Here is a 22,045-nt window from a genome sequence, read left to right on the forward strand (position 1 = left end):
AGGCCGCATCCTTTGCAAACTTTGGCCAACTTAGAAAATTTCTCAGTTTGAAAGCTTCACTTGTACATAAGACCTATTTGTTTTGCTTCCTCCCTCCCTGTCTGATACTCTTAGTTATCCCCACCCCCTCTCTTCCCACTATGCCAGGTAGTGGTGAGGTAGCTGCACAGTTGTACCATTATGTGGATATGGTCTCCAGGAAGACGAGCTGGTCATCCCTGAATAAAAGTGAACCTACTGGGTACTTTACTTGAACAGTTGATGATGTTTCATTTAATTCTGATAAACCATGTTTGGTCAAATGTTTCACTTCTCACCAAGATTCTCGTACGTAGAGACATCATGGTATCTTTTGTTGACTTTATATCAAGTTCAGGTTTCGCTGCTGAGCCCCTTTCAGCCTAGCATTGTGCCCTTTTTCAAATAAGCACTGAAGATGCACCCAATTCCTGACTTCAGAAGATTCACATGACAACCTAGCAGTACGCTCAGATTATAAAGCTGTTGGTTATTCTTTTGCAAATTGTCCAGATGCACAATCATGATCTAGCTTTTGATGTCACCAAAATCTTGAAGAGTACAATAGAATCACTATATACAGAAATGTCTCTGCACATTCACAATGGAAGTATGTTTGGAGGTTATTGTGTTAAAACAGCTAAGCAAAAAGCTTTTATTTTTTTGGATACAAGAGAAGAGACTTTTGGGAAAAAACAGACAAGCTCCAAATTAATCCACAATCTAGGAGAAAAAAATAATAGTAATTGGATTTTCTCTAAAAAGAGAGGTAGATATGTGAAAAGGCAAGGATTACTAAACTATTGGTTACATATGATCACTACATGCAAATGCAAAAGTCAAAATGTTACAGAGCTGAACGGCTATATGCATACAAAAGATCAAAAAGCCACCTAAAACCTAAGAAGTATAGAAGATTATATCAATGAACCAAATTTTGAATAGTCTGGGAAAACAACCATAGCTGTTCTCTAAGGGCAATTTAAATTGTTTGCTAAGCCACGCCTGGAGGTGTACTGAGTGTACACTGCAGCATTTTGGTGCCAGAGGGCTGTAGGGGTGACCAGTGCAGGAGGAGGCCATGAATTGGCCTGAGCCAGTCATAGCCAGTGCCAGATGGCTCTCAAACTGTCGAAAAAAAACCACACTGCGTGCCACAATTTCAACCAGAAGGGCACACGGTGCTTCTACTCAAACATGTTGGGGAAGAAATAGAGCAGACAAATGAGAAGCAACGGAGGAGATGCATCAGAGTAGGCATTGCTAGGGACAGCACTGGAGACACACTGAAAGGAGGTGCTCTGTGCCAGAGCAGGAGGTGCTGGGGCCCATGGCGTATCCATGTCAGGGCAGGGAGTTTCCCCTCTCTGTCCTCCTACTCCCACAGGGCTGTGGCCTGTGGACAACTCACCAGAGCAGAAGAAAACCAGTAAAGAGCATGGCAGAGGAGGAGCAGCAGCAGAGGGACACCCTGCACATGACCCTGACCTCGCACCGCCTGTTGCCTCACCAAAAGAATTGGGATTGACTGAGCATTGCGCACAGGGAGAACAAGGGAAGCTTAGGCTAGGAATTGGGGAAGAGAGGTGTATGACAGAAGATGAGCTTGGAGAAGGGTGAGGAAAGGCATTTCCCTAAGTTAGTGTTTAATTGCCCCCCCCCAATCAATAATCAAAAGTTTATTGTGTTAATTGGCAATTAGTTAAACTAAGAAAACTTCCCTGAGTCGAGCCTGTTTTGCCTGCAGCAGGATGTCAGTCATTATACCTATGAAATGATACATAAGCCAAAAAGCTGTCTTTGTTCAAACAAAAGAAACACATTCTTTATAAACTGGAGGCTCAGTCTGGAGCACTGCCTACGTTCCATGATAAATAAATAAAGCTAATAGCTCTCAAATTGTTGGTGGATGTTTATGACATGAGATTAATATAATGCTAAAAGGTAAGAGTTTGAAACAATCAAATGAATGCCAGATGCCCAAGAAGCTTTCAGCAAAGCGATTTACAGGTACGATATATGAAAGTGTGAAGGAATTGTGACCTCTCTAACCCTTAAATCTGAATCAAGAAGCAAGGTTCAATTTATATACTTGCTTCAGTCACAGATTTTCTTTATAAACTAAAAAAAAACGCTCAAAACAAGCCCACAAATCACAGACAACTCCTCAGCAGCTAAAACTCCTTCAGGGAGGCCTCACTTTCTTTTCTTTTTCACATATTAGCACACAAGCACCAAAGCAAATTTTGCTGCTATTTGAGCTGAACACGCACTGTGAGGCTTACCTGGCTACTAAGCCGACTAGAACACTTAACATAAAGTCAACATAGACTTCACCTCTAGATTTACCATCTGCCTTGGAAAATGTGTTCAACAACCAAATGTTCAACTCTGTGTGAATACCAGCACAGCTTGCAGTAACATGGGTAGGCTTGAAGTGGTAAGTGAAATAACATACTGGCAGCACAGAATCATTCGTCTGCTTCCAGTGGTCCTCGAGTCTATTACCATAAAACAATCATTTCTGGTGCTGACTTTTCAAACCAAAGGAATGAAACAGTCTGACATGTGATAGAGGTAAAACAGTGAAACCAAAACTACAGTATCTTTAAAAGAAGGCATTTAACCCCTTGCAATCCAAACTTTTCCAACAAAAGCAGTTGTTTCCTACAATAAGCAACTTCCATACCTTTAAAATGCTCTGCCTCCTCCTACAGTAACCGCTCCCAGCAGGCAGACTCATGAGAATGATGTGAAGAACTGGCCTCAGAGCTTGGCGATGTACTCAAGGGATAACAGAGATGTAACAGCCACGCAGCCACCTTCCACAAAGTGGCACCTAGCCCAGAAATAACTTTGTGGCTAATAGAATTGTATTACCACTGTGAACCTCTTAAAGGGGACCTGAACTGTATCAGTTAAATGTAAAGAAACCTGGCAATGGCATTTTCAATGCTGTCCTTTATAGCTACTCATTTCACAAAACTTAGCTACATACCTCAGCTACCCAACGTGATAAAAAGCAATCAGCTTTACTTTGAGTATTTCACATTGATCCAGTGGCTCCTTTACAGGAACTTGTTCAGGAATCTAAAAAAGGAACCTAAATGCCACATCCAAACTTCAAGAGGCCTGTAGCCTTCTGTAACTTCGCATGTGATTAACTGAACGTCCCATGCTATTTGCCAATTTATCACCTGAAAGATATACACTTATCAGTTAGCTATCCCGCTTTATGCCACACTAAAAAGAATTATCAGTCCAAATTGAGAGAAATCTCTTAGATCAACAAATGGATGAAACTATAAAACATGTTTAAGGAAAAGGATTTTGTTCTCAAATCACACATTTTCAAACCAAGAACTGTCTCTCAGTAGTGCTTATGGATACTGAGATATTTGTATCATCTCCCTCAATTATTCATACAACTAGATAATATTAAGGTCAATCATACAAATTAGCAAATACAAAAACTAAGATATAAACAGATTAAGTGGAGACAAAGACCTTGCTGGAAGTAATTGAGAACAACTGTATGTAACTGATAAGAGTGCTAATCAGATAAACTTTTCCAGTCCACTGTTGGGTCAGCTAGTCTCAACATGATGACAACCTGCTGAGGATCTGGTACCAAGCACTATGGTAGCAGAGCAAGTATGATAACAGCCATCTTTAATCATAATCTCAATGAGCTTGCCTAATGTCAGAACACATACGTATATCATCTTTGGACACCAACAGAAAGGGGATCCAAAAGTGTCTATAAAAGTAGTTGAATTAAAAAAAGATAGAAATTATTTTTAATCATTTCTTGGAGCTCAAAGCAAAGAGTTGTATATTACAGAAATATAGGAACACCCAGTAGCCTGTATCTTCTGGGCAGATGGTCACACAGACAAAAACCAGCAGTGAACACTAGTGTTCCGAGACATTTTCCAACCATCCTTTATCGACAGACTCACCTCCATCTAAAGAACGAATTACAGAAGACAACTTTTGCAAAACTCCAAGTGGCTCATCCTCCGTCCTACTTAAAAGTTTCACTACTTTCAGAAGTTCAATTGATACACTTCTAAATATTTACAAAAAGATATCAATGAAAGGTGTTAAGAAGTTAACAGATGGTTCAACAGAAACACTAAGAACATTGCTACCTGTCACAAGATCCAGTAACAGAAGAAGTTTTTATGCGGTATCTTAAAGTAAAGCTCTATCATAATTTTGGTGGAAAAACAGAGAGAAAAAGAAGAGAGGGAAATTGTATGACAGAAGCCACATGCATAAACCTATGAAATCTTGTCCAGAACAATGAGTTAACTCAGACATCTCTTCAAGATTTGCAAGATTTAACAAGCGGAAAGAAGCTGGGGACCCTAGAATTTACACAAAGAGCATGCTGTCATCACTAGACTTATTCAGAGTCTAGACAAATACTGTATCTTTCACCAGACCTTCACAAGCCATTGTGTCTAAGAGCACAATCACAAGTATTAATGAGTGCAGCTATCAGCCAGAATTTTGACATCAACTCCATACAGCTTCCACCATGAAAATACTTTGTATGGCACCACTTGTTAAAGTAACAAGAATTCGGAAAAGCAAAAAATACTTGGTCACATCTAAGATGCTGCACCTGGATAACGAATGCTAAAGGAACGCAGACACTCTGCATCTGACCATATCGCCAGCACTCAAATTTCAGCAGGAACGTAAAAACCACAACGCTTTCCAAATCAGTCAACGCATAGTAAGGTAGTACCTAAGTGCACAAAGGTATGCAAACTGCACCCTTCTTCCCACTGAAATGTCAGTAATGAAGATGCTATACACAAGCATTTCAGTGAAGCCTGAAATACAATATGACAGTTTTGGAGAAAACTCACACTATTGTTGCATCTTATACGAGTACCTCCAACACTTTCTCTAAAAATCAAGTAAAAACTTGTTTTGTGTATGCACAGCATGTTTAAAATGTATCTATTTTTAGTTTCTGATCATACAGAATCTTGAAAAGTAAATGAGTAAATGAACATAGGTTTTATAAAACAAAAATATAATTATTGCAAGATGGATTGATTTCATCATTAAGAATGGAAGTACTTTTGAGCAAATTTATCAGAACAGTATCTTAGTAAGTAATCCAAATACCTCTTAAATACATTTAAGAATTACCCTCTGGTGATGCAAACAGCAGAAGTTGCTAATATTTTTTCACTGATCACAAATAATTTCATTATACATTATTTATTAGGCATTGGCAAGGAAATGTTCACAGGAAAAAAAAAAATTACACTTATTTCTTGAGTTTCCACCACAGCTATGCTTCTTCCCCATACTCTCTCTTAACGAACATCCTTTTCTGCCTCTTAGCTTACTGATACACTGGAATTTATTTTGGTGGACTGGCAAAATAATCTGTTTAAATAGTAGATAGACTGTTAGGATACAATGGGAAGCTCAACCAAAGATGTGACAAAAGATCAAAAGCAAAATATTTTGGTTTATTGCAATGTCTGAATTTTGAGTACTTACTTAAATTACAGATATCTACTTTCTAAACAGATTACAGATCTATACTTCCTATATATTATTTCAAACAAGGAGGTCACAACAATGATGAAAAGTTTCAAAAGAATTAAAGAAGACTTTACAAATGTGTTCAGTTCCTATTTCAGTAGTAACACTAATTTTAGTACCATTAGCTCTCTTCAGACTGGTACTTCACCTCAAAGCCTCTCAAAAACCTCTTCACACACAGCAAAACTTTTGTGCAGTTTTCAGCACAGATACCTTTCTGCTTTAAAAGGAGTGTAACCCCTCTAAGTGCCTGGAAGGATTCCCGCCAGCTTAGCAACAAACTGAAGTGCTCCAGCTTCACTGTGTACCTGGACAATGTGAGCAAGGGATCTAGGATTAGCTGCCAACAAAATTTAGCTCCATTCTGCTCATTGCAGGTAAATATTTTCCAATTATACTCTAAACAACAGGACAAGCAGTGGGGCATATACCTAACAGAAGACAACAGGCAGGTGTACAAGCAATAGTACTCCCAAGAACAGGTGAAACTCCATATTTAATTCACTTATTCACCTTAAAACTTCATGGTTCTGGAGACTGAAATTACATGACTGCTCCACACATGCTTGACAGTGCTCCAATGGAATAATCAAGCTAACATATCATTTTTAATTAAGAGGTTTCTGCTTTAGGATTGATCACTGCAAGGAAGAAGAACGAAGACTATATATGCTCCAGCTTCTTTTATAAGTTTGGGGGTTTTTTAATCTTTCCCACACACACACTCAGAAGGAAAAGCTAACTTATCAGTGTATAAAGCCACACCCAACCACACTGCCATGCATTAACTTGTTGTTAGGGGACAGTAAAAAACTTTCATAAGATGACAACAAATATTTGCTTAAAAAAAAACAAACAAAAGTTTCAAAAATTAATAAAGAATATTTTAACAGAGGAATATTTTATATGACAATGGACCGTGAGGACATGAATCAGCTCCTAAATCAACCTCTCAGTGCCTGAATCTCTTGTCTCAAGAATCAGTTATCTCACTACACAAACAGGAAAATACCTTCTCTCTGCAGTATGAAAAGAAGTAAGTCTCAGAAGTAGCAGCCTAAGACCATGCCTTCAGGCATTCAAGTATTTTCAACCCAGAATCATCACATACTGCAATCAGGTTTAATTATTTTCTTCAAGCTTTACATTCTCCTTTGACTCCTACGTATCCAGTTATATCCAAAGGAATTCTCTTACGCCACAGGAAGATATTCACAGCAGAAATAGTTCCAAGAGCTTAATATTTCTGGCACCCTTGTCAGACATTACCACCCCCACACCCCGGCTGGCAGACTGGAAAACGTATGTGCACCTTTGCTGCTACAGTAGAACCATTCAGTTGCACGACAAACTGCCAATGGAAGTCGATTTAAAGCTGAGCCTGTACTGAGGTTGAGCCACCAGACAGGACACCTGTGGAAACGACACTGCTACGTATGCGACATTTGCCTGATCACACACTCAGATGGTCTCCAATAGCTTTAATTGTAGAAAAGCGAATACAACATTCCACTTCATCTTAGCCTGAACAATTCAAAACTTGCTTATCAAAAGAATCTTTTTTCCTGAACTTTCATGATTTCCCTGACACGTTTGCACCACCATGAAGTGGGGAAAGTCTGTCCCAATCAGGTGAACCCGTTCATCACCTTTTTCGTGAAAGCAGTTGGGTGCAACTTTCAAGAGACCAGAAATTTAGCACTTTGGAGTACAACGCAGAGAAATACAAACAATGTGCAAAACTCCCAGAGGCACCGAGATGCCAGAATGCTTTTCCAGAAGTGTAACAAGAACCTGTGTGCTGTTGCTGTGGGAGACGTCAAACTCAGACATCAAACTTCCTGGACCTTAGCCTGTCCAGTTCTCACTGTACCAGCATTTACTGGTCATGTCAAACCATCTGTCTCCACATGCTTTCAGAGTTCGATGTCCCATATATAAGATAATGAAAGCTCCAAGGTGCAAAGAGTCACCACACTGAAATTAGCTGTGACAGAGGCATCCCTGAACTCGCAGACAGTCAACACATTATTGGAGAAGGCCTTTCTCTAAGGGAATGATCATTTGAGGTTCTTGTTGCACAAGTTTATAAGAGCACCAACTCTATTATCCTTAACACCCCCAAACAGCCACCAGGTCTGGTGATAAGGATTACGGTGTTGACATGGTAAGAAACTATACTTGAAAATTTTACTTTCACAGGCATCAAATCCAAACACATCAAGTTCTGCTTTGCAGCACCAGACTTTTCAAATGCTATGTTGCACATCTGAGCGGTCTGCCCAATGGCACTGAAGTACCAACTCCACAATGTCAATACACTTTTGAGATAAGAAAACTCTAAAGCTGTTTGTACCCAAGATTTGTCACATCTTGTGATGATGGATTATTTCTGTTTAAGACCGCAAATACGCCAAAAGTTCTGTGAATTACTGAACACCGTGAGGATGCACGGAAACAGAAGTCACTGGAGTGTGCAGCATATATAAAAAAAAACCATGAAAAGAAAGAGTGCCTTGCCTGTAACAAGTTGCAAACTAGTGTTAACCTCAGCCCATCAATTAATTACAAAAGCTAAGAAAAAAGATGGGTTAATCATCAACATTTTTGCCCTGACTACTGAAAATATGAAGTATCCTTGCAATTCATTCGCTAGGTACAGTTGAGATGGGATCCATTAAGACAACTCTTGGAGGAAATCACGTAATACTTATAATTACGCATAGGAGATACGAACCCTATAATGATGCTCCATTAAGGAGGATGTTGGTTCTTAGAAGGCCATGAACCCACCCCACTGCCTAACTTCTCAGAATGTTACACTGCATAAAGTGTACTGATTTCTTTATTCCATTCAGTTACTTGTTTCTTCCAGTCTTTTGTACTTCAGGGGCTCCGATCAGATCAAGGGATGTGTTAACACTCAATAGCCAAGTTACTGCTGAGTAGTAGCACCTTAAGTAGTAGTACAGATTCAGCACCTCTAACAGACTGTGGATATGCCATTTCGAACACTGAAGTAGAACTGTGCAAGGGGGAGGTAGTCATGTGTGACAGCTATTCCTGCTGACATTGACAACTCAGCTTCCATCGCGGTAGGAAACCCTTACATTAAACACTGCCCAGACATAGCACAAACCAAGCAATTTCCTCGAAGAGTTTATATCCTAGAGAACAAAGTGCAAATTACTCTGGATAAAGAAACTAAACCGGAATGTTTTAGCAGACTAAATCAGTGCGTAATTTACAGCTGATTTTCCTGTGAGCTTCACAATATAAAACATATGCAGGCAGCCAACAGGTTTATGGCATTTACTACTCCCTCAGAAAACGAAACCGTGACAGAAAAAGGGCGATGCCTACTGGTATCACTAGCAAAGTAAACAGCCCGTATGTTGAAAGAAATCTCCACCTCCAAGAGATGTGAAGCCAGACTAAGCTCTTATTTCGCATAACGAGAGGAAACGGAACCGAAAGCACACACGCGACACCAAGAACCGGCCAGGTGAAGTATTTAAATGGCACCACCACTGCGGACCTCGCAGAGACAGTCAGAGGCCTCAAGACGGGAAGCGACCGGCGCTAACGGCCGACACCTTGGACAGCAGAAATGCCACCGCTCCGGCCCTCCGGTGCGCCGCACCGTGCCCGAGGACGCCGCCCTGCGCCGCCGCCGCCGGTTCACCGCGCGGGGGAGCTCGCGGGCCGCCCGCTCCCTTCCTGCCCGTCGCCAGGGGCTGCTGCGCCGCGGCGCGCCGCCGGCCGCCCTGCCGCCGCTCCGGACGGGCGTTCTCAGCGCGGCGTGCGCGGCGCCCGGGGGAAGGGGACGCCAAGGCAGCGGGCGCAGCCTCTCCTCGACGCCCGCCCCCCTGTCCCGGCAACAAAGTTTGGGGGACGGAGGCAAGGCGGAGGAGGCGGCCCCCCCCCCCCCCCGCCGCCCCCGGCCGCCCAACGGTCCCCGGCCGGGCGCGCGCCGCCGGGGCCGGCCCAGCTCGCGCCTCCCCTCGCACGTGGGGCTGCGGCACGTGCCGGCCACCCCCCGCGCCGCGAGGCCCGGCCGCGCGCGCGGGCGGAACGTTGGCGGCGGTTGGGGCGCACGGCGCCCCTCGCCCGCGCCTGCCGCCGCCGCCGCCGGAGGGACGTTAACGCCGCGGCCGGCCCCGCCGCCGCCGCGCTCGCCCTCCCTCCCCCCGCACCCCCCCCCCCGCCAGCACCTGGCAGACGGCGCTGCGGAAGCCGCGGTAGTTGTCCTTGCCGTAGCTGAGCACTTTCTCGTCCGGATCCGCCTGCTCCCGGCGCCGGTCGAAGAGAAACACGGTGCGGTCCCCGATGCCGCGAGGCGTCAGCAGCACCGGCCTGCGGGCCCCGCGGCTGCCTCCCGCCGCCGCTGCCATGTTGGGAAGCGGAGGAGACGAGAGCCGTCCCGCAGCGATGGCGGCGGCAGCAGCGGTATCTATTGCCTGGCCCGCGAGCTCCCCCGCCTGGCGCTGCCCGTCCCGCGCGCGGAAGCCCCGGCCGGGGAAGGGGGAGGAGCCAGGCGGGAGGCGGGGGCCGAGGCGCCGCCGGGCATGGCCGAGGCCGGGACGGCGGTGGGGGCGCTGCGCGCGGCGACGGCCGTGCCGCCGCTAGGGGAGCGGCCGGGAAGCGAAAGCGAGCCCAGCGCCGCGACCTCGGAACGAGTTCACGCCCGCCGCCCGCGCCACTTCCGCCGCCGTCGGGCGGGGCGGGGCCGGAGCGGGTTGAGCGGCGCTGCCGCCGCTGCTGCTGCTGCCGCCGCCGCCGCAGGAGGCGCGTAGGCGGCCTGGGCGGGGGGACCGCGTGCTGCGCCCGGCCGTCGCACCCGCTCCGCTGTTGACGCGCCCGAGGCCGCTGCCCGCCGCCTCTTCCGGGCGGGGGGGCCCTGCGTGGCGGGCAGAGCCGCCGGCGGGCTGCCGTCGCCTGGCGGACACGTCCCCACCCCGCCCCGGGCAGCGGCGCCCGGCAGCGCCTCGGCTGAGGCCGGGCTGAGCCCAGGCGGTGGCGTGTGCGGCAGCGCTGTGCCCGGCAGCTGTAGCGGTGGCGTAACGGAGAGGCTTCTCCGCGGGGTTGGCGCGGCCGGGTTTGGCTTCCGTCCGGAGGCGTCAAGTCCTGGTTCGTCTGCCTTAAAATGCACTGGGCGATCGAGATCCATAAGCCGTTGTTTATTCTGTTTAATGTTTAATGCTTGAAAGGCTTTCCTCCTCTGGAGGAAAAGCGTTGGTGTATTGTCTTCAGTCTTAAAAATCAAATTTCAATTAGAATTTAATTAAAATCTAACAAAGTTCTTGGTTTTTTGTATATGCAAAACCCTCAGGACTTTTGCATTATGCCGTTATAGAAGAACGACAGGACTAGAATAGCTGCAAAACTGCAGTTGAAATAAAATAATTCAAGAAATAAATACAGTCTTTGTGGTCTTTAAGGAACCAGTGAAACATACTTGTCAGGAGCTTTTGATTTGTCATTCATTGTAGGGCACACTAATAGCTTTTCCTCCTATCTTAAAAAATAGGGGCGTAGCTGGGATACACTTTATAAACAAGCTTAGAGAAATAAATTCTATAATCACAATTTATGCGTTCAGGTTTCCGGAAGGTGCAGCTTATGCTTCTGATGGGGTTAACTCGGAGAAACTGAATGTGTTCTGCGTTTTGTGTGTTCTTGTTGTGCTTGCAGTTCATTGTTTCATGCTGCGTGATGTTCTTACATTCTGAGTGTATACATAGCGTTTCAGTACTGTCAGTTGAGCGTAACACTTTATAAAATAGTTTCCTCAGTATTTGCTGTCATTTCTGAGAGAAGTCTCTGGTCTAAGAATGCATAAATTATGTAAGTGGAAACATTTTTGTTTGTAGTCACTCTTTAATTTGAGGGTGACATTTTCATTGTCCGATACAACTGCTTGTACAGATTGAGATCTAGAAGACATATGGCTGGACACTTTGATCTTTGACCTTCAGGCCCTCTAAAAAGATTATATTCCCCCCCCACCTCCCCAATTGTAAATTAATTACTTTCAAGCTTTCTTGGTACAAAATTGCATGTTCACTGATCTCTCATTTAGCAGTGCTCAAGGGGTACATAGGGTGTGTAGTCTTCTTAGGACAGGAATATGAAATGAAAGAGAAAACTATCTGAAGGAACACAGTCCTCCTCCTACGCGTTCTGTCCTGCTTGTCTAGAAAAGGTACAAACAAACAGGAATGCTCAGAATAGTGCAGCTGCTTCTGTTTTAAGGACTCTTACCTTTGAACGGAAAGAATTGTGCCGGCATGTAGGGGAGGTTTGTAAAACAGTGAAAGTGACAAATAACAGAAAAAAACCCGTTGTGCAAGAACTGAGGTTCATGCAGTTACACTATAAGAAAGCAGATTGCATAGTGGGACTGAGCGCTGCAGAGTTTTGCAAGAACAAAGAGCATTTGTGCTACCCAGTTAAGAGAGAAAGGGTCTCTTGAGAGTTTTTATATAGGCTGTGACTCAGACCCCTCTAAATGATGACTTGATGAAATTTGGGAGGGCGTATCAAACCTCGTTACTTTATGAGTTCGTTAAACAGAATTTTGTTTTTCAGCATACTTGTAAAGTATTGCTAGACTTGAGGCAGCACTTCCATTTTAGAATGCTGACTACTTCGGGGAAAAAAAAACTGGTGAATTATTTTATTGTTGTGGTTTAACCCCAGTTGGCAACTAAGCCCCACACAGCCGCTCGCTCACTCCCCCCGAGGGGGATGGGAGAGAGAATCGGAAGGGTAAAAGTGAGAAAACTCATGGGTTGAGATAAAGACATTTTAATAGGGAAAGCAAAAGCCACACACACAAGCAAAGCAAAACAAGGAATTCATTCACTCCTTCCCATGGGCAGGCAGGTGTTCAGCCATCTCCAGGAAAGCAGGGCTCCATCACGCGTAACGGTGACTTGGGAACACAAACGCCATCACTTCAAACGTCCCCCCCTTCCTTCTTCTTCCCCAGCTTTTATTGCTGAGCATGGCATCATATGGCATGGAATGTCCCTTTGGGCAGTTGGGGTCAGCTGTCCCAGCTGTGTCCCCTCCCAGCTTCTTGTGCCCCCCCAGGCTACTCGCTGGTGGGGTGGGGTGAGGAGCAGAAAAGGCCTTGACTCTGTGTCAGCGCTGCTCAGCAGTAACGAAAACATCCCTGTGCTATCAACACTGTTTTCAGCACAAATCCAAAACACAGCCCCATAACTAGCTACTGTGAAGAAAATTAACTCTATCCCAGCCAAAACCAGCACATTCATCTAGTTTCAAAAATGAATATTCTACCTGAAAAGCAGGCACTTCACTTGCATGAAAATAAGGTCCTTGTTATTCAGCCTATCTGCAAGCTGGTTTAAAGAGTGCCTGCAGTTGCAAAGTTTTAATTCTGCAGTATGAAGTATTTTGGTCTATTAACAACGGAGCAATCATTTTCAGTCCTCATGGAAAAGAACTTTCTTTGCTGGAAGAAGGAATATTGCTTATATTGATCTACTGGATTTTAAACTAAGGTGTCATGTTATTTTTCAAAAGTAATAGTAGCAGTAGAGTAGCCAATTATTTGTTCACCTTGCCATTTGATATTTCAGATGAGGCTCAGGAATGTGTTTTTTATGGGTGTGTGAGAATGTATTTATCATTATGTCCTGCCTGTATCTAATTTTTTCATTCAAGGAATAAGTTAAGTATCTGATTTCTTTGTGTTAAGGGAGAATACGAACTAAGTTCCAGCACTGGACATTTTTAGATAGTAAATATCTTGTATGCATGTAATGAAAATCGCTGTGTCTTCACTAGAATAAAGCACACAGCCCCTTTAGTAGGGCTTGTTGCAGTGGCACAGTCTATTGAGTGATACTGGATGCTACTGCCTATGTATGCTTTGCAGGTACAAAACTACAAACTCCAAATTACCTAACAAAAAGCACTGCTCTTCCTTAAGGTAGCAAAGGTTTTATATCTAAGAAGAGGAGCCTGTGGCATCTTGCATTTGGAACTCCATAGACCTTTGACACAAAGGCCTGTTACAAAAAGTACCTTAGTGAGAACCCCTGAGGTGGGAAATAAACCAGTGTCGTTACTTGAACCTCTGAGCTGCGAAACAATAGCTTCATTACTCAGAAAAGTGCCTGATGTGCTCCCCGCCTGCCCCCTGCAAGCAGTAACCATCAGTGGGAGTCATCCCGATAGCTGCATCCAGCTTATGCTGGACCTTGAGGACGAATGGCAACAAAGCAGCCAAGGGCTGCCTGAAGCAGGGATCTAAACGTCTTGCTGATATGCAAATATGACCAAAAGTCAATCATCTTACTCCTTAAACAGTGGACAGCCCAGGACCCTGTGAGCTCTCCTGCACGGCAGCGGGCTGCACGCCAGGACCTCCCCTTGAGCAGGGACGCCTCTCAAGGTTACTCCTCGAGGTTGAGAGATTCCTTGCCACAACAGATCCTCGGTAAGTGACTAATAGCATGCTACACTTTGAAATCTTGGCTAAGCAATAGAAAGGATTGATTGCGCACATATAATCCTTTAGACATAAAGCGTTGACCAAGTCTGGGACTAGGACTGGATCTAGCCGCACCTAGACTCCTCTCTGAGAAGGAGTTTAGAAAGCAAGGGGATCTTTTTCCAAACCTCGTGACTCAACGGGAGGGTCTCCCTGAGAGTTTTGTCTGACCCTGTCCTCTATGCAGTAAATAATCAAGTGTACCTTGCCATCGAATCTTGTTAAAACACTGTCGCATTGAACTTTGTTAACTCCCTGTTCTGTATCAATAAACTGTATTTTTACTTCTCTCTTACAAGTGAAGTGCATGCTCACTCCATCCGCGACAGAGAGACAGAAACCAAAGAACAGAAATAAACAGTGAATTGTCACCATAACGTGCAAGCTAAGGTAGATGTGGACAAGTGGGTTACTGAAGTGCTATCTGTTTTTTCTTTTTTCGTTTACCTCTCAGTAACTTGAAAAAAATGAGTGAGCAACTAAAGTGACAAAAGTTGTGAAACACAATCCAGTTAGTTGAGAGGACTGTAAAGACAGTCCATGGTTCTGAGATACCTGACCAATGCGATAACAGATTAAATTATGTTTTTAAAAATTGAAGGCAACACAGGAAGAGATGGTGGAGGAGGGACAATGAACCATTCGTTCACCCTCCTGTGGTCCAAATTAACTGTCAGCTGCGCTTTGTGAGTAAAACTCATGTAAATTCTCACTGTTCATTGCGTACTTTGTTAACAAAAATACAATGTGACATGCTCATTTAAAATCCAGTGGAAGTAATGGCTCTGGTGACTACAGATAGGATATAACTAGTTGTGGAAAGTGTGCCTGAGATGACTGGGACTTCTGAACTAAGAAAATATTATAATTAAAAGTATAAAAATAGTAAAGATAATCAGGAACTTCCAGTCTATCATATAAAGCAAGAAGAAGGGACATGGAGCCATATTACAAACCATGCAGAACTGATAGGAAGATGTACTTCTCATAAAATATTTGACTGAACTGTGAAATATGTTTTCACATAATGAGAATTAATAATTTAGTGAGATTTAAAACAATTTTTTTCTTTATATGAATAGGAAGGAGATAAAGAACCAGAAAAAATAAATAATGAAATTATTACCGGGAGACATACAAATCATATACTTTGGCCTTAGGATAAAATATCCAAATATTACTGAGTAGGAAGAGTTTAAGTTGGAAAACAAGTCATCCCATATCTGATCGTTCCAGAGTTTTTTGCACTGTTTTCCAAAGCCGTATTTGGAAGGAGGACACCAGACTAGTTGGATACTTGTAGGATTTAGCCCGGCAGCTCTCCTAGGGTTGTCATGGAGCTCTTTGAGGGAAACCATGGCAATACCAGGGCACCTCTGTGAAAAGTGAACTAGCAAGAAGTTCTTGCCATTCACCTGCCAGGGACAAATGACTGCAGCCAAAAATGCAGTGGTCATGAAATAAGCTTGATAGCAATTCACTGCATCTTGTGGGTACCAGTCACCTCTCTCATGGGAAGTGAATGAGGATGGACCAAACCTTAAAAACTTTCTTCCTCTGTGAGACAAAGAAACATGAATGATTCTTGAACGAGTACGTGAAAATAAGTATCTGACAGATACACATTGGGAGAAAAAAGTTTTTAATTTGTGGAAAGGCTGTTGGTGTATAAGATTAATGTCTTCAAGCATTAATATTTTAATAGAAAGCTGTTGCTGTTATGCTTGCAAAGATTTTTTTTTTTTAAGACCATGTCTGAAGAAGTCCCTCCAACCACACTCTTACAAGTCATAAAGACTGGGATCAAATACATCATTCTCTCCTGTGAGATGTGTAAGAAATAGGAAAATTTCATAAATACATTGTCACAGAAAAGGTCCTACTACATGTGTGGGACATTATGCTTTTCAATTCAAGTTGATATTGCTGCTACAGGGTCTTATTTGAGTATCTTCCAGTCTTTTTGTAGCTGAGCATCATTACTACTTGCTTTTTTTGTGGAAGGCTGCTTCCTCCTTTTACTCCTGCTGTCACCTTGGCTTTTGGCACTGTTTTCTCACTCTTCCCTTTTACCCTGGACTAATGGCTGCTTTCTCCTGAACCATCAAGGAGTGCCTTCATCACCAGGTCCAGTAGCAGCGGCATCATGGAGTCCAAGCCAAAAGGCCAGGCAAGGCCGGTTGACTGCTTAGTCATTTAGATGTGTCTGCACGGCATTGCCCCATGCTCCAGATTTTGGGATAGTGACACAGTAACAATTGCCCTGTCTTTCTCATCATGGGTGTCTTTTGCCGGGCAGAGACTCTGTAAGCATGTATCACAGAGGTTTTGTTGTAGCGCATGCAAAAGCCAGCTAGGATGTAAGGAGCTTCTAGGCTAAGCATTTGTGTGCTCAGCACCCACGATAAAACACCCGAGGAGTATCTTCCGACTAATCAGTCAGGTGGGAAAGGTTGATCTTTGCTGGTTGCTGGAAGAGATCCTCAGCAATGCTGAATTGCCATTCTCTGATTTCTTGTTTATTCCTTTACAATTTTGTATCTTTCAAGTTGGTGGTTTTCCTCTTAAAAAACCTACATTTGTCTGAACAGTACAACCTCTGGCTGTAGTTTTCCCTTTCTTACCTTGTGTGACGCTACTCTGCAGCTTTCCTTATGACTTTCTTACAACTGATGGCCGAACCCTTGGGAGGGGGAGAGGACAGTAAGTCACTCTACAGTATTAGTCAAGGAGAGGCCATTACTTTGGTGTCCTCTCTGCACTTCACATGTAATGTAATGACCCTTGCTAATTAAGACCTTCCAGATAATTAGAACTGGTAACTCCAGGTGCTCTTTTCCAGGCAGAATAGTGAAGGACTTTCCTTTCAGCTGGGTGCACCAGTAGTCATGCGTGACTGTGCTAGTGTTCAGTATTCTCAAAGGGCCATGTGATTTTTACTGATACAAAGGCATTCACTATTCTGAATCCTGGTATGAAAAGTGAAACAAAATTCTGTACATCTTGCTTGTTTCAAAATATTTATAGGCATTCCATCACCACCTGTCTTTCCTTCTGCCTTGGAGTCTCGCCAAACTGGTAAATATTTCAGTGGAGGTGAAATTGGGGTAACAGACAATTTCATGTGCCTTTTAAATCTTATCCCTGTGCAAAGGGTTCTTAAGACTGAAATGCTGATCAGATAAGACACTGCCAATTCAAATTGTGATCTCAGGCATGAGGTGCTAGGGAAAACACCATACAGACCACACATCACAAAGACTCCTTGTTATCACGAAGCTGTTGATGAGGTCTTTCTGGAATGGAGGGACAACACAGTCAATCATCCTGTAGACAGACATGTGATCCTATCTACTTCAGGCGAATACTGGGACTGGTAGACCCTTATGAACTGGGGTTCACAAAAGGTCCACTCTCCAGAGGGGAGTAGAGCACTACAGAAGTGGCATCTGTAATGTTTTATATACTACCCTACAGTCAGACCAGTACCATGGACAGTCTCAAGTGTGAGCAATAATCTAGAGCGTTTTCTCTGCTTGGGAATCATTACTGTTGCCTGACCTGTGATAAGTAATAATTGCCTTTTATTCCTCTAGTAAATTTTCAATCTGCAGATCTGAAAAACAGACAGCAAAACTGCATGCAGGTAATCTTCTGTGAGCTCTTGCTGTTGTACTGATGCAAACTGACATCTGCTAGAAAAATCCTGTAGACAAATCAAGTTCTACAGAAAAAGCCTGCAAAATTAAGAGTTTTCTCCAGATGACTGAACAGTCTCTGCCAATCTCCTGATACAGGACTGAAGATGTCAGTGCACTTCCCTGAGATATCACGTTGGCTAAGGCATCAGTAGTCTCTCATCCAGTGAGGACACTGAGGGCTGTACGAGTCTTCTGTGCTCCTTCCATTCCTTAAAAAGGAATGGATACCATCAAAAACTTTCAACAAGCACCTAAAATGTAAAACTCCAATGAAGATACAATAGTCCTATATGGTGGAGATCTTTGCAAGGAAAAAGACCTGAACAGTACATGATTTCATCATGCCAGCACCCTTTCACAGCCAAAAATCTGGAGAGAGCAAGTGTTGAAAAAAACAGGTCAATTCCCTGTCTATACTACTGCCAAAGGAAGATGGTTAACTGACTCGAAAGGAGACATTAAGGTTTCCAGTATTAAAACAAAACAGTTCTCCCCAGAGAAGAGTGGAAAGATAATATATTTAGTCTCTTCAGATTCTTTGCAGTGCTCAAAATATTTACATACCAAATAATCTATAGAGTAGACATAGGCAAGTAGCAGTCCATACCCTTGTCCATAAAATCTCCATTGCTTTACATAGAGTCACTTGGCATGAAAGACCATGGACTTCCTTTTTACTACAGAGCATTGCTGCAGGGAGTTTCCCCTCTTCTTATTGAAAAGGGAATGTCTTCGGCTGTTGGCCTTTTCTTCTTTTGTACTCTTTCCAGAAATAAGAAGATAAAAATATATACATAGTTTTTAAATTCTACCACAAAAGGTGGAGCAGGGATGAGAACTCCCATTAAAGGCCAAAGTACACAAAATATTAGAAGTATTACAGAACCAACAGAGAACAACATATTGTTATCCAGCTTGGAACTAAAGACTTGCATAGACGTGCAGTACTGTACATTGGCAAAACCAATGAGAAGGGTCCGAGTAGCCTCATACATGTGAGCTGAATGGACACTGCAAAGTTAAAAAAGCCGTATCAGGCTCATATGATGCACTCAAGAAGTACTCCAAAAAGAACTACCCAGTTCTTGACAGTGATGCGAGTTTCTGACAAGAAAATTTGAAAAATAACATACTCCAGGGAAGAGAACAAAGCTATACACAGAGTTCTACCATGCTTCTACAACATCAAGTGTTATTTTTTTTATAACTACGTAAAAAAAAATTATAAGATGGAACAGTGGTCATGTAAAGGAAATAGTCCTTTATTGCTTAAGATAGCAAAAGGTTGGTTGGGAAGATTAATGCTGAAGGGATACCTACACACATAAATCAGTTGTCAAAGTAGCTTGGACCTCTGTTCCTTAGAGTTTTTAAAAAGCCATCTAATTTTTAAAAAGGTTAAGACAATTTTTATTCCTTTGCAATTTATAGGAAACAGATGTTTCTATATTTATTTTTCCTCTACACAATGCACATTTAACAGCAAGGATAGTCAGGGAATTAGTATCTGCTGCTGAGATAATTACCTAGTTCCTCCAGGAAAATCAAATTAATTGTGCTTTTTATGTTTCTATATTTGCAGTAAGAATCTATCCTTCAGAGAAACAGGTTTAAGAAATTTTATTGAGTATAAAAATACATAAGGCATATTAAGTAAACTGTACAAAAGATACACTAGCAATAAATGAGGGAATACAAAAACCAAAAACTTTACAAACGACTCATACTACTGAAATGTGCAGGTGCCAGTGGTACATTCTGATTAAGACTTTGCACTCTGGTAAAAAAAGAAACAAACCCAAAATCAAAGCAGTAATTATGTTGTAGTGTCCATTGTGTAAATTTAAAAGCCATATTCCAGAATACAAATAAAAAATTACTGACTACCAGACTTCAAATGTCCCACAGGAGCCATGTTCAAGAAGCATAGAAAAAATACCTCCATTTTAAAATGTGAAGACATATTACCTAGTAAACATTGGCTGATGTTAATCTATATTATATTGTGACATAAAATTCCCCATAGTATTTTAGAGAACCTAGGTCAAAGCCTGAGCTGGTTCTAAAGTCAATTCAGTTCAACTGACATACAGACCAATAGTTCAGCCCAATAACAAAAACATGTTGCCAACATTACAAATGTGGACTTTTTATTACTCAGACTGCTTTAATATCAGAATATTGCATTTACGAGCACATGAAGGAACGTTGTTGTGACCTTGATTCATTAACCCATTACCATTGTTAGTATTAGTCCTTGGAAATGACATTTATTTTGCTTTCATTTACTTAGTCAACTGACTACTCCACATGGCAAAGAACCTGCAGGTACTAATAAACACAAGAACAGTCGGTTATAGAAGCAGAGACAAACAGGTATCAGGCAGCCAAGAGAGAGCATAGCCCCTAAATAAGCACACATTTTAAAGGAACATGATTATTCTGTATGGTTCACAGTTTTGCTTAATTAGAAGAATATTGCTTTAGATAACAAAAACATTAGAAATATCACAAAAGAAAAAAGCTTCTAAAGAGAAGGAACTGAGATTTGATAAGGATTAGGTTGTTACAGAAACAAGTAAGAGTTTGTAAAGGTAAAATGAAAGAGGACAACAGAAGAAAGCAGAAAGACAACCTACCTATCAGAAAACTTTTATAGCTGTCAAATTAAACTTCTGGAGTACAACAAAAGAACAGAAAGTTAGAAGCTTAAATAATGCCATCATTATCATATCTGAAACAAAATACTCATACCAGAGCCAGAAGATTCACACACTATGTTGGCTGGGATAGAGTTAATTTTCTTCACAGTAGCTAGTATGGGGCTATGTTCTGGATTTGTGCTGAAAACAGTGTTGATAGCACAGGGATGTTTTCGTCACTGCTGAGCAGTGCTGACACAGAGTCAAGGCCTTTTCTGCTCCTCACCCCACCCCACCAGCGAGTAGGCTGGGGGGGCACAAGAAGCTGGGAGGGGACACAGCTGGGACAGCTGACCCCAACTGCCCAAAGGGACATTCCATGCCATATGACGCCGTGCTCAGCATATAAAGCTGGGGAAGAAGAAGGAAGGGGGGATGTTCGGAGTGATGGCATTTTTCTTCCCAAGTAACTGTTACATGTGATGGAGCCCTGCTTTCCTGGAGATGGCTGAACACCTGCCTGCCCATGGGAAGGAGTGAATGAATTCCTTGTTTTGCTCTGCTTGCGTGCATGGCTTTTGCTTTCCCTATTAAACTGTCTTTATGTCAACCCACAAGTTTTCTCACTTTTACCCTTCTGATTCTCTCCCCCATCCCCCTGGGGGGCCAACAAGTGATCGCTGCTCAGGGACTGGCTGGGTATCATCACTTGTTTTCTCCTGGGTTTTGTTCCTCTCTCCTGTTTTTGTTTTCCTTTTCACTAAAATTTATTATTATTTTAATTATTAAATTGTTCTTATCTCAACCCATGAGTTTTCTCACTTTTACACTTCAGATTCTCTCCTCCCATCCCACTGGGGGGGGGAGAGTGAGTGAGCAGCTGTGCAGTGCTTTGTTGCCAGCTGGGGTTCAATGTGTCTAATTATAGAATTAAGGAGCAACTTCATTTAGCTATCAGCTGCTAAAAACTTTTGAACAGAGTGCCAAGTTGTTTTTATCGTTGTATATTTGAATCAGTGATATTTATGAACTATTAAAAACACTCAAATACTTCAATACTTTTATTAGGAAATACCATCAAACACTAATCTATCCAAGACATAAATGCTGATTTTTTTTTTTTTTAAACACAAAGGTATATACAGAGTAGATAAGAAGATACTACTTCCACATAGCACTGAACAAAGAAGTACGTGTTCAAGAGATGGGATTACATTTTCTTCAATGTATTTGGACTGAAGCTCCCCATACACTAATTTTATTGCTACTTTCCTGAGGAAGAAGAATGAAATAGAGTCTGTCCTACTGGTCTAACAAGAAGAATGCAGACTCATTTTAGACCATTTTAATGTATCCAACATTAGCTAAATCTACAACTGATTGGCTATATTGCCAGAATTCATATGTTGTCCTACTTAGAGGTATCTCTGGTATACATATTCAAGAAATACAGCGAGGTTTAATCTGAGACTATGAGCAATTAGAGACAAACTTTGTTTTCAAACTATCTATCTTTCTCTAGACTATTTACAAGACTCTTGTATAACTACTACTGATTTTTGCAAAGAGGTTTTTGTTAA

The 22,045-nt window shown here is 42.6% G+C and overlaps 1 protein-coding gene across 1 annotated transcript in view; it reads right to left on the reverse strand.

Annotated features, from left to right (window-relative positions):
* The window catches only part of SMCHD1 (structural maintenance of chromosomes flexible hinge domain containing 1), a 94,009-nt gene extending 83,810 nt beyond the window's left edge, over nucleotides 1-10,199 (reverse strand). The window contains exon 1 of the mRNA XM_075494435.1: nucleotides 9,810-10,199. Coding sequence (XP_075350550.1) covers nucleotides 9,810-9,989 — 180 coding nt within the window. The 5' untranslated portion in view covers nucleotides 9,990-10,199. The remainder of the gene's footprint in view (nucleotides 1-9,809) is intronic.
* Nucleotides 10,200-22,045: the final 11,846 nt, after the last annotated feature.

The sequence above is a fragment of the Mycteria americana genome, chromosome 2 (assembly GCF_035582795.1).
Source record: "Mycteria americana isolate JAX WOST 10 ecotype Jacksonville Zoo and Gardens chromosome 2, USCA_MyAme_1.0, whole genome shotgun sequence".
NCBI lineage: Eukaryota > Metazoa > Chordata > Aves > Ciconiiformes > Ciconiidae > Mycteria > Mycteria americana.